This window comes from Armigeres subalbatus, chromosome 3 (assembly GCF_024139115.2).
Source record: "Armigeres subalbatus isolate Guangzhou_Male chromosome 3, GZ_Asu_2, whole genome shotgun sequence".
Classification (NCBI taxonomy): domain Eukaryota; kingdom Metazoa; phylum Arthropoda; class Insecta; order Diptera; family Culicidae; genus Armigeres; species Armigeres subalbatus.
In genome coordinates this window covers 203,155,285-203,169,277 of record NC_085141.1, presented here as the reverse complement: position 1 = coordinate 203,169,277, position 13,993 = coordinate 203,155,285, and the positions used below count along the sequence as shown (strand labels likewise).

Here is a 13,993-nt window from a genome sequence, read left to right as displayed (position 1 = left end):
ATAAGGATGATTGAAACTTGCGAATATAATAAGTCAAAATGAAAGGCGAGTGAAAGGTTGATAACAGCCAAATGTTCAATTTTTCGATAACACAATGTTTTTGTATTCATCATTGTGTATGGATTTGCGATACTTTAATCTTCCGGATCTCGAATAGTCCTGAGTCACTCTTGCGGTCTCGCCTGTGTTATATAGGTACAATAAGTGTTTTTTTTTTCAATACAATAAAAATAGGAGCTCATATCAGCATGAAATGTGCAATATATTTCCCTAATATATAGCTAAAAAGTCATAGCATTTCAAATAAAAAAGAGCAGCAGCTCTACTGAAGTTTACGCTTTAATGATGTTGCATGATTATCGCCGGAAAAATCAAGTTATTTGCAATTGAATTGCAAATATAGCACGCTTAGGTATTTCTCCATTCTTTTGATAAATGAAAAGGCTGCCATTTTAGATCAATTCCGTCAAAACCAGTCTCATATTTATATATGTAGTCGTTTTTTTGGGACATGACTACTGAGTTGCCTAAATTGATATCTTACATTCAATAAACAGTTCATGCTTAGGCTAAAGGTGTAACTTTATTTTTAAAGTTCACAGGCGCAAAATAAGCACAATAGTAGGTAATTAAAATGTCCTACTGGCCTCAGAAAGGTCAATGGGGTTGGATATTAAAAAATAAATATTAGAATGAAAAAAACACATCAACATATTTATTAAAGAATGTTTGGAACATCCTCAAAATTATCCGATTTTTTTGCTGCCTCCTCAAAATATTATTTTTGAGCAAAAAATCAGAAGGAGGGGGGACATAATTGTTTTTTTTTTTTTAATATTTGTTCTGGCCTAATCCCGGCTCCTGGGCATAGTGTATCCTTTGTACTTGCCACACAAGATACGTATCCATGCTATTAGCATTCATAGAAAAGCTGTCAATTGATAATTGTGGAAATACTAATAGGGGAAGGAGGGGCAATATGCCCTAGCTAAGCAAAGACTGCTTTAATGTCTTAGCTGTAATGATTTTCATGGGTATTTTTACCTCATGCAACAGTTAAACAATATAGCTAACTGATGCCATCTAAAAATAGTAGAAAATCTCAATCATATTCATAATATTCACATTTCAAAAAAGTGGTGATATTTCGCTGCCGGAAAACAACGGAAACAACGCACCACGCGTCGGCGAATCAGCATTCTGGTATGGACAGTGCGTGGAGACGCGTAGTACATTGTAGGTTAGTTGCCCTAGGGAGTTTTGCCTCGCAGAAATGTTAGATGCTTCGTCAAAATGTGGAAAATTTCGGTTTTCCAGCCTTAATATCTGATATTTTGACACTTCTTTCGCTTTCGATTCTCGGTCCGGTCTTTCGGGTTGGAAACTTTCTCGACACGCTGGGCATAGTGTATCCATTGTGCTTGCTACACAAGATACATACTCATGAAATGACGGATATAGGAAGGCTTTCAATTAATAACTGAGGAAATGGTAAAAGATAACTAAGTTGAAAAGCAGGCCAAGTTCCATTTGAAATGTAGGTAGAGCCATTGAAGAAGAAGAAGGGTTTCTTATTGCTCCTCTTACAGCGAATTTTGGTAAAAATTGCTCTCATGCTATATAAGAGTTCTTTTATTCCACGGCATGTGACAGCAATAAAATCTAACGACTAGTGCCGTACATAACTTTTTTTTGTATTTTTATCTTATTGCTGTAACTGAAATAAAGAACTTGCGACTGTTATTACCAATGCCAGATAACAAACATGCTGTGTTTAGAAATGCTAACTGTAATACCTAATCATGAAGCATTTAACTTTTTGTTGGATAATACTACTTATTAAATTAGTGCATTTGAAGAAATGGTGGCGGAAGCTATCAGTGTAGATAAATATGAATTTTGATTCAATCTCAATATATAAAAGCATAAATTTAACTGGCGAATGCAATTTTTGCGCGAATATCAAAAGTAAGTACCTGTATATGGTAACCGGATTGGAATCCTCACTAATATTGTCGTTATTATTGTTATTGTCATTTCCAGTTGCAGAAGCAACATTACATAATACAACTGACATTGTTCAGACTAAATTTCAATTGCCGAGAAAACTATGTTTCGACTGCCATTAATTATAACACATAACAAAAGTCCTGTGCGCATTTATTGTTCTATCTGAAATGGCTTCATCAAGCTGGTGTGAAGGTAGATTCCACATCATACAGAGTAATTTTGACACAATTTCGAGGATGACTTTGGTTCTAACAATTAACTATATCGGATTAAAAATACATCGCGTTTAAAAAAACATAAATTGCAGCATGACTTCTTGATTAGGTGCAATATAATGCAGTATACAGCTTTTCACATTTTCTGCTGCACAAGTAAGTATTTTTTAGAATGTGTATACATGTACGTTATATCACTCGTGATGGAAACCAAGCTCCGGTATTAAGAGAAAACATCATATACACACATGAAGGCTACCGTTTCATTTGCTCTGTTCGATGGTATCAACACAAAGGAACATGCGCTCCTATATTTTTATTAATTGATTGTTTTTTTTTGCATTCTATGAAATTCTCCTGGAATCATACGGAAATTTCCGCTATTCTGGCTTTGTTTAGAACCCAATGGTCGATACTTTTTCATGAAAACATCTATGTATTCAGTATTCTATCCTATTAAAGTTACAAATGAAAAAAAAAACTATTGTGAACAACTAACATCGAGAAAACTGAAAACATGGGTGTTCTATACTATGCTCAGGTGAAAGGATAGTTAAATTTGAAAATTATTTTAATGTTCAGCTGTCATCTATTTTATACGATCAGAAAGGTCATGAAATAGATAGAGCAAAAGAATCGAAGACTATGTGGGAAGGAAAATTCAATTCAATGCGGTACTTCACATGCACAATGTATTTTTAATCATTAGGTAGTTGGTGTTTAATGGAATTATCTCGATCTACAAGGAAAGGCGAGCGCACGAATATTAGGAAAATCAATTTTCGATTATACTGGAGGGGGATTTTCTGTTTGTACAAATATTGAGGGCAAAAATTGCAATCATAAATTCGTGGATTTACACAAATTCATACACAAAACACTTTCTACCGATTAACATTTAAACATCGACACTGACTGACCCTGATGGGACCTCTTGCAAGAAACTTGGCCTAAATAATTTTCATAATCCATTATTGCGTTCGAATAAACCCTTAATTTTGCAGATAAATGCAAATAAACACTTCATAGAAACAATCGAAGGTGGATCGCACAGATACAGCACAATTTATTCTTAGCTCTTTAAATCCACTAGAACATCAAACACCAAAGTTTAAGGCAAAGAAAGATTGACTGGCTTCAATTTCCTTTTACATAACACTTTGTCCCACGATTCTGCTGAAACTGCTGCGGTGCGGTACAATAAATAAAAATCTATTTTCCAAGTTTTTCGTCTCCCTCAGGATCTCGGAAAAATGACTGCATTCTCAGAGCAGCCTGTGAAATTTTCAATCTACCTCGAGCTCACTTCCTCTCCCGCATGCTCTGAGCTATGATGTGCTTCTGTGCGGACTATCGAGCATAAAATCATCATGAATTTACTCTCTCGGCGGAAATTTTACTCCTGACCCGTACGTCACCATTCTATGCTGCCGACACTTCGCCGCATCTGTATTGGATGACACCCGGGTTTTTATATGCATTTTGCGGCTGTGTTCACGAACAACCGTGGAAACAAAAAGTAGGCAACATGAAGTAGATTTTTAGGAGATAGATTAGTAGGAAATAGGAATAGACACTATAATTATAAGAATCAAAACAATAAGTTTTATAAATTTATCAGAATTTGAATGAGTAACATATATTCAGAAAATTGTGCCGTCATTTGCCATGCCAGTGCATTATGAAGAGCAAAAAGGTTTTTTTGTTAGGTCGTCTCTACACTATACTATAGATCTCCAAGCCTTTCATTAAAAGTTCGGTTTTGGGGTATCCTATAACTTTTACTTATCATTTGTATACGAGAAAGACTAAACGAGTATGTAGTTATTGTTATCATTTTCTTGTTCTATAGACTTTTAGAAGACTCTCAGGGAAAGCAATTAAAAGGAACTAGGGACAAATAGTCGTAGTTCACAGTTTATAACTATTTTTTTCAAATATAGGTCTCTTGTGTTTTAGTTCTCTTGTACTTAGAACATTAATTCCGTTGTACATACATTTTGAGTCATTGAAAAGTCCTTATTATCACCCCAATTCGCACCATTGTCACCTCCAATGACGGTAGCTAAAAGATAACAGCAGTACTACCTGAAAATATGTGTATCCTAACATAAGCTAGTTGTGGTTGCTTACATTTGAATTTGTAATATTTGATATTTGTTAATTTTTTTCGGGTAACTTGATATGCCACTTAGTTCGGGATATATTTACACCTTATAGAATACAAATGTGTTTCAAGAGGATAAACAAACACTCCTGGCAAAAAGTATAACCCTAGCGATGATTTTAATACAGCGTGGTTTTAGTTAGCAATATTGTTAATAGCCATTTGTGCCAATAGAATTTGTGACTGCATTTGCTAAGTATAAAAAAAATGTGTGACAGCGGGGGGAGGGGGGTCGAAAAATTTCAAGAAGTAGTAGATGTCATTTTAAAACCGCCCCTATACATACATTGTTTTCTTTGGATGTGTGGTTTGTCCAGATTATTCTCGCTGGTGGCGATGAAGGCGTTCTTGATGGCGGTCCATTTGGCTTTCATGATGTCACCTTCTGGAATATCAGCAGCACGAGTCTCCAGTTCTTCTACGCAGGACAGTTCCACCGTGGTATCTTTCAGTCCGCGTGTGTTGAACCGTCGTCCAATCCTCTTCTCCTACCGACGAATCAGCGCAATGCGCAGTCGTATTTTGCAGATGAGGAGGGGATGATCAGACGCGATACCGGCACTACGTTTATTTCGTACATCAAGAAGGCTCCGTTTCAATTTTCTGCTGACGCAGATGTGTTCGATTTGATTTTCTGTAAAGTCGTTACGAGAGACCCACGTGGTATTGTAAACCGGTCGAGAAAGAGCGGTTGGGAAAGAGCGATCCCCGGTCACCATGTCGTTGTTACCACAGAATTATGCGAGCAGTTCTCCGTTTTCGCTCATTTCTCCGAGACCAAGGCGTTCCCATGATGCGCTCATGTTTTGAGTTGTCGGATCCGATTTTCGCATTGAAGTTGCCCATACAGATCTTGATATAACCCTTTGGAATTCTATCTACGACGGCATTGAGTTGGCTGTAGAGATTTTCATTGTCTTGTAGATCGGCAGCATCGCTTATCGTATAACATTGGATTATAGTAAGATTTCGTATCCGTGTTCTAAATCTGATTATCCTTTCATTTATAGGTACCTACTTCATAGGCGCAGAGTGTGCCCTGGGCGCTTACTAGGAAGCTAACTCTGCGCTGACGGGGAGCGTGTTTACCTTGTAAACCAGAGTATAGCAGAATTCATCCCGATGACATTCTGTATTCTCCAAAGTTTGGCCTACGGATTTCACTCAGTCCCAGGATCTCAAGCTTCATGCGGTGTGCCTCAGTGGCAAGTTGTTAAAAAAGTTACCCTGCTGGACTAAGATTAAACCGTTTCATGTTCCTATTTATGTCGGGATGGGGTTGCCATGTTAGATATAGCTTCCGGGGAATAGCATTTCTCATTCAGCTGCTGGATGCCAGAACAGACGCTGTTGGAGCCGAACCTCCTTGGTGAAACGACGCTCTGTCTGGTCATTTTATGCCTGACGGGGTATACCATTCCAAGATGACGTTGCCGATCATGTATGCATGTTTGTATGTAGGGTTAAAACACATTCTTTATTTTAGGAAGACGACGATAAGGGATGGGATGGTCTTTAGAAAACAGGAGTGTCTGGGGAGAGGGGTTTTCTTTAGAAAACGAACAAATCTTGACCAGTAGTTGGTAACAGATTTATATCAGAACTTGTTTTTCTGTCACAGCATTTTTTTATAATAGAAGTTGTTATAAAACATGTACCATTAGTAGCTAAAATAACAAAATTTTTAACAAAAACGTTCTTCTCATTTTAACAAAAATATTACTGAATATATTTTCAATGGAACAAACATATAAAACGATGTGTTACATGAAAAGTGATGAAAATACTTAGAATTATTACAATTTATGTGATTGAAAATAACGAAGTTATCACTGGTTGTGTAACAAACATTATTCTTCTTATTGGCATTACATCTCCCACTGGGACATTGTCGCCTCGCTGATTAGTGTTCATTCAGCACTTCCACAGTTATTAACCGTTTCTAATCCAAGTTACCATTTTCGCAATCGTATATCATAAGGCTAACACGACGATACTTTTATGCCCAGGGAAGTCGAGACAATTTTTAAACCAAAAATTGCCTAGACCGGCACCGGGAATCGAACCCAGCTACCCTCAGCATGGTCTTGCTTTATAGCCGCGCATCTTGCCGCTAGGATGAGGAGGGCTCCTAATATTACAAATATTGCTATTCGTATTAATTATATCACATTCTGTTATAATTTTGTTATGACGATCATGGAATTTTTTTTTTGCATCTAAGACAGAGAATTTATGACAAAATTATTGCAGATATTGTTATTTGTAACACATATAGATATAATTTTGTTATAAACAACTGGTCGGGTTTAGTTTATCTTCTGAACCCCTTGACCGTCAAGGAGACGAATATAGTGGTGATGGGAGAAAAAGGAGTGTGGTAGGGGAACTGTTCCGTTTTCCATCTCACTGAACATATATTCATCTCATCGCAAAACAAAGAAATACAGCACCAATCTCGTCGCTTCTTTTTGCTAACACGCGTGCTCACTGGTGAAAAAAAAATCACAAAAATAAGAAACAAACCAAATTCCTTTTCATTGCTTTGTTTTTGATGGGATGGAAATAGGAGCTATGGGATGAAGTGCCGAACCGTTCCCCTTTTTTTTAGTTATCGATCAACTCAGTGTAACTTTAGAACCTCTTGACCTATTTCAACCAAATTTGGAGCACATATTCTCAGTCCTAAGGAGACAATTATAGTGGGGATGGGTAACAAGGTGAGGGAAGAGGGGTATCTTTTGGCAACTTATTAAAACTTCTAAACCCCTTGACCGATTTCAACCAAACTTGGAACACGTGTTCTTTATCATATGTAAACGATTATCGAGGGGGTGGGAGGATCATTTGAGCATTCTGAATGCTATTGCGGTTGAGTATTGTTTAGATAACTAACATTTCAGTATAGCTACTGTAGCGCTTGATCGATTACCACCAATATTGCGATACATCATTTTTATAGATTTAGTTTTGCTGCGTCGCAGCATGCGTGAAAAAATAAAAATGACAGTTGTGCGTTGCTTCCGTATCGAGTGGTGTGCCCCCGAAAACGCGAGCACTTTGAAACTTGGATTCCGTCAGGAGTGATCTTAACCTTAGCAGACGATTTTAAAGGGGGTGTGACTGTCATTGACCGCCATTGAGCGAAGGGAGAGGTGGGTTGGTTGCTGTAGAGTTCCATATTATGTATTTAAATATATTCATCATTATTACGTTAACCATAATTTAATGTCCCTATTCTTTAGTTCATGTTAGTCTTTGAGATCGTACTATTCCTCCAATTGCCAAAATTCTACAAAAATAACAAATTCTTAACAATAACATTTCCCCAAAACGACTTTCCGCCAAAAATGACATTTCCACAACAATGTCATTTTCCCGGAAACAGCATTTGCCGAGAATAAATTTCAAGAATTCATTATGGGGAGCCAATGTTTTCAAGATTGAAAGTTTTTTGTAATCAAGCGATGAATTATTTTTAACAAGTTGACTAACGGGTTTCTCATTTTCCGATTGAAACAAAAACTGCGAATCAAACTGGAACTGAACCCATGTATGTGCTGTAGCTTTTCCGCAAACATGACCTTGAGGTGTCCTTACTATGTAGGGGTTACCACGCCTGTCTAGAGAGTTGGGGGTTGAGGGTTCGAGTTGAGTCCCTCCAAGACACGTAGATTCTTTTACGCAATTTTCATATCAATTTGTTCATTTCGAAACATGTGCTTTGTATATGCACAGTCACGATATTCAACGATTTTTTTGACGTAGAATTACGTGCTTCGTTAAGATAGGGGTGTCATTCCAAAGTTCCAAATTTGTGACCGTCACGAAAAGAGGTAAAAAAATACGAGCCAATAGCTCAGCCGTTTTCAACGGATTCCTGAAATTTTGGTATGAGTAGATCAGTAAATCTATGGGCCCTCCTTAGCCGTGCGGTAAAACGCGCGGCTACAAAGCAAGACCATGCTGAGGGTGGCTGGGTTCAATTCCCGGTGCCGGTCTAGACAATTTTCGGATTGGAAATTGTCTCGACTTCCCTGGGCATAAAAGTATCATCGTGTTAGCCTCATGATATACAAATGCAAAAATGGTAACTTGGCTTAGAAACCTCGCAGTTAATAACTGTGGAAGTGCTTATGAACACTAAGCTGCGAGGCGGCTCTGTCCCAGTGTGGGGATGTAATGCCAATAAGAAGAAGAAGAAGAAGAAGATCAGTAAATCTATACAACAATTGAAAACAATTGATTCAATGCATTTAACCAGTGGTGCAATTTATCAACAATGCCTGCTGAGTGTGATTCTTTTGTTTTGAATTTTTCTCGGTTCCTCTTTGCCTATGACGGTGCCTTTCAGTCAGAACGACAAAGCAGGAGTAGCTTAGCAAACTCGGTTTCCAACAGCGGGCTGAAGCTGATGATCATTCGGCACAAATTTCCTGTCATTGTCTTTCAAGTGATAGTATTCACCCATGCATTTATATAGGGCCGTCGCATTCACACAGCAGCGAGTGAACTGAATAGACTGTCAGTGCGGGCTGCGTGTGCAATGAGAAGAGAGGTCTTTTGTTTACTTTATCTTTTGTCGGATTCGTTTTTAAACCTGGGTCAGTGCCAACCCGAACCCTGAATAAAAAAACGTTTTCAGTTCCATCTGTCATTGGATATGGTGGTGTGCGTGGCATCGTGTTTGTTTTGATTCGAAACATATGATCGACACCATACCGGACTTTACCAGTGCACTGGCAGTTTGTGGGCCACAACGAATCAGATCATGATAAAAATGATCAAGTACGCGCTCTGATTTTCACGAATTACGAAATTTACTTTTAGATGGATATATCTACCCCAGCTTCTCTATTCCTTCTCGCTTCTTCAGGAATTCCTCCGCAAGTTCTTGCAGGCATTTACTCGGAGTTTCTTTCCGGAATTCCTCCGGATGTTTCTTCAGGTATTCCTTCGGAAATTTCTTCGGATCTATTCAGAAGTTCCTCTTCTCCATGAAGTTACGTTCGAAGCTCGGGAGTTCGTTAGGAAAGTTCCGAAGTTCCTTAAAAATTTCCTTCGGAAGTTCCTTCAGAAAATCTTTGGAACATTCCTTCAGGAATTCCTCCCAAAAATACTTCAAAACTTCTTCCGGAAGTTCCTTCAGTAAATCATTTGGAAATTCATTCATGAAATCCTACTCAAATTCATTTAGGAGTTCCTCCAGAAGTACCGTCGGGAATTCCTCCGGAAGCTACTCCAGAATTTCCTCCAGGTATTCCTCCGGTGGTTCCTCCAGGAATTCCTCCGGAAGTTCCTCCAAGAATTCGTCCGAAAGTTCCTCCAAAAATTGCTTCGGAAGATGCTCCAGGAAATCTTCCGGAAGTTCCTCCAGAGATTCCTCCAGGGATTCCTCTAGAACTTCCTTCAGGAACTTCCTCCAGGAATTCCTCCGGAAGTTCATCCAGGAATCCCACCAGCTGTTCCTCCAGGTATTCCTCCGGCAGTTCCTCCAGAAACTCCTACGGAAGTTCTTCCAGAAATTCCTCCGGAAGCTCCTCCAGAAATCCATCCGGAAGTTCCACCATAAATTCCTCCGGTAGTTCCTCCAGGAATTCCTCCGGCAGTTCTTCCAGGAATTCCTCCGGAAGGTCCTCCAGGTATTGCTCCAGCTGTTCCTCCAAGAATTCCTCCGGTGGTTCCTCCAGAAATTCATTCCGAAAGTTCCTCTAGAAGTTCCTCCGAAAGTTCCTCCAGGAATACCTCCAGAAGTCCCTCCAAAAATTCCTTCGGAAGTCCCTCCCGAAATTTCTCAGGATACCTCCGGAGAAAGAACATCCGGGAAAATTATTGAAGGAACATCCGAAGGAATTCCTAATGGAATTTCGGGAAAAATTTCCGGAGGAATTTCTGAAAGAACTTACGAAGGATATTCTGGAGAAATTTCTGGAAATTTCCGGAGGTACTTCTTAAAGATGTTCCGGAGGAATTCCTGTAGGAACTTTTGGAGGAATTCCTAGAGGAACTCCCGGAGGAACTTCCTAAGAAATTTCTGGAGGGACTTCCGGAGGAACTTCTGGAGAAAGTTTCGGAGGAATTCCTGGAGGAACTTCTGAAGGAATTCCTGGAGGAATTCCAGGGGGAAAATTCTGAAGGAACTTCCGGATGGATTTCTGAAGGAGCTTCCGGAGGAATTTCTGGAGAAACTTCCGTAGAAATTTCTGAAGGAACTTCCGGAATAATTCCTGAAGGAATAACTGGTGGGATTTCTGGATTAACTTCCGGAGGAACTTCGGGAGGAATTCCTGGAGGAACTTCCAGATAAATTCTTGGAAGAAATTTCGTAGGAACTCTTGGAGGAATTTCCAGAAGAACTTCTGGAAAAATATTATGAAGGAATGCCTGAAATATTGCTCTAATGCATTCTGGGAAGAATTCGCAATGGAATGCATACAAGACTTCAAGGAGGAATACCTGAACGAATTATAAGAATTCTTTGAAGAATTTCCATATGATTTTTTGAAGAACTACTTAAAGAAATAATTAATAGGGGAATTTTAGAACAAATTGCAATATAATATTTCCGTTTAAAACAAATTATCCTGGGATTACTGAAAAAAGTCCTAAGGGAATATAAATATAATGCCAATGTTGACAAATATCATAGGAAATAAAAAATTTCCGTAAAACGGCTTTCGATGCGCATTCTTTATTAAATGCACATAAACAGTTTCGTTTTTACTCTGGTTTGAATTTCCCTTCGGCTTGTTTATTCCACCCATATGGTTTTGACAGTTAAAGTGCAGTTGTATTGGTGAACCTGGTGCGAAACCGTGAAACAACACAGTGCGAACCCGACAGCTTTGGGGTTGGAACTAGTGCGAACCTAGTTCCAACCTGAGCGAATAAAAAAACACTTTGACAGCACTTAGGTTGGAACTGGTTCCAACCTAGGTTGGAACTTTTTAAAAACGAATTCGACATATGATTGGTGCTGCTAACCATTTTCAGTTTTCACTTCTAGGAAGTGAGTGTGAAGAGGGAATAGTATCAATATCCAACAAATTTCAGTCACTGAGATTGAGAATTCGCGACCCTGCATTTAACTATTGAAAGATTTAATTTTGCCAACCAATGTTGAAATTGCACTTCGACAGTAAATTGTTTACGTTTCGGTCATCCACATTAGCCATCCGGCATGAACATGCATAAAATGTTGAAGATCAAACTTCGCATCCACTATCGCACTGTACGTAATTCTACGTTCAATTTGCGGTCATCTTTGACACAACTTTCTACTTTTTCTTTTGGCCGAGTTGCCGTATAATGTGGAATTAATTGTGCTCAAGTATTGGTAATTAGTCATTAGTCGTATGAGAACATCGCGACTGCTGCGTAGAAAAGTCATACTTATCAAATCCTTTAGCCAAGCAAGTCGTTGGCATAGCAGAGTGTGAATCAGTGGTGCTCAGCATTTTGGGCGTTTTTTCCCTTAATTTGCTTGCTTGTCACACAAGTTAGTAGGGGGAGATCACTAACTATACGGATTATGTTAACTGGTATACCATATACACAAAATATGATCATTGATGAATCATACAAACTATACATGAGCATTTGAACACGTTTTGCGACAATGTATTTTAATGATGAATTTTGGTGGAAAATTTCACCTTTCAGAAAAGCGTACCCTAGTACCGGACACTTTTGCATCATGTTCAAATATAACAAGTTGCTATTATATGAGTAGAGACATCATTTAGAATAGCAATATTTTTCACTTGCTTTGAGTTGTGGATATTAAAATGTGTTAATAGAGCTTATTCGACTCTCCAGCTAAATTTCTTACATCCTACTCCGAATTCTCACCTTTTTTCAATGTCAACTTCAAATTTTCGTTCTACTTATTTCTGTGGCTTCCAGATATTTCAGTAAGAAGAATCAATTAAATTGAAGTAAGTTTAACAAAACATGTGTAAAAATGATTATTTGCTTACATAAGAATCCCACTGTCCGGACAGCTGGGGGACAGCTGCCGGATAGACGAAATTTTTTTTTTTTGTGTCTTAAGGAGACTTGCAGCCCGAGGCTGGCTCGTCTCCGGATAGACGAAATTGATTTTGCACCACAATTACATAACATATCTAACAAATCATGATCGTTATTCAAAATATGGCTGATATTGACCATCTCTACGTGATTAGAATGCTTCCGACCGAATTTGATCTTGTTGATTCAAACCTTCTAAAGTAAAGTAAAACAAGAAAATTTTGACCAATTTTTCCAATCTTAAATTTTGAACAAAGCTTTCAACCTAAAGATCAAACTTTTCCTACAGGTAAAGGACTTTGAAATAGCTATCCTTTGCACTACATTAGATAGTGGAAGGACCTCTACAAGTATCGTTTTGAGAAGTGCCCGGTGTTGGGAGGTGCCCGGTGTTGGGAGGTGTCCGGCGCTGGGGAATCTCCCCCTACCAGGCTAAAAAATTTTAAATATATAATATATATTAAATATATTTATCAGTTTAGTTTTTCACGGAGTTTTATTATTTGATACCAGTTCTAACTAAATTAACGTATTTTTAAGATATTCACCATGCAGGAAGCAAAAAGAAAAATAATTGTCCACAGTCCTGCAAAATCCATCAGCGTCAATGTATTAGTCGATACAGTGTGATAAATCTAGACCAACATTTGAAAAAAAGCGTAAGGAATAAATTTTGGCTCTTACGCCCTTTTCAAATGTCGGTAGAAATGATGTCTGCCTATATCCGCATACTATATTTATGTATTTAACTACTCAACTGATTTCAGCGCACAACGCTGAATTCGGAGAAAAAAACTATTTAATTTGCATGCAACTGGCTCTTGCATTCAGAAGTTGTGAAGAAACTGACATAGGGGGAATGACGGATTTGGCAGGTTTTGTTCTATTATTATCAAGGTTTTTTTTAAGACTGATTATGCTCAAATTTATCCTAAACATTCATTGCATATCAAAGAATATTGTGGCCATATTTCATAAAATTTCGTCGACAAAAAAACCCCTGACAATAATAGAACAAAACCTGCCAAAGCCGTCTTTTCTCCTATCTTTAAATATGAGGAACAAACAATATCCAAACTCATGCTTTCATCTTTTCTGCATTGCAACATGATTTATCAATTAATCATTAATGAAGTATTAAATAAGATTTGAGGCCATTCCAGTAACCCTCTTTTGGATTCTGGCGCCTTTTTTCACTTCGATCGCTTTTTTGATTTTCTAATCAACAAGAAATCCTTTGAATTATTTTCAAATCACAATCTCTATTTAAGACCCTACATTGTCACCTCTACGTAACCATTTAAAAAAATCTTACTGCTGAAGGACATTTGTAATTTTTGTTTCGGGAATAATTATATAGGTCTGAAAACATCTACTAAGTAAGCATGCAAAAAAAGTATAAAGGACATTGACAATCATTTTCTTGAGTTTCAAGTATCGAAAGGGTAGACAACATGAAACAGTAACATTAAAACACCTATAACACAATCGAACAATATCCTATTATTCTTACTGAGTAAGAATCGATACACGTCAGAGCACCCAAATACTGTGCTGCGGTATTTTGTCA

General features: G+C 38.0%; 1 protein-coding gene across 4 annotated transcripts in view; it reads right to left on the bottom strand.

Moving 5' to 3' along the window:
* The window catches only part of LOC134226785 (voltage-gated potassium channel subunit beta-2), a 73,659-nt gene that overhangs the window by 22,521 nt on the left and 37,145 nt on the right, over positions 1-13,993 (bottom strand). For 2 of the 4 annotated variants that reach the window (XM_062707772.1, XM_062707773.1), the window contains exon 1: positions 1,977-2,117. The exons of the other annotated variants lie outside the window; for them this stretch is intronic. In XM_062707772.1, the coding sequence (XP_062563756.1) occupies positions 1,977-2,077 (101 nt within the window). In that variant the 5' untranslated portion in view covers positions 2,078-2,117. Of the gene's footprint in view, positions 1-1,976; positions 2,118-13,993 lie in introns of those variants that run through there. 4 annotated transcript variants of the gene reach the window in all.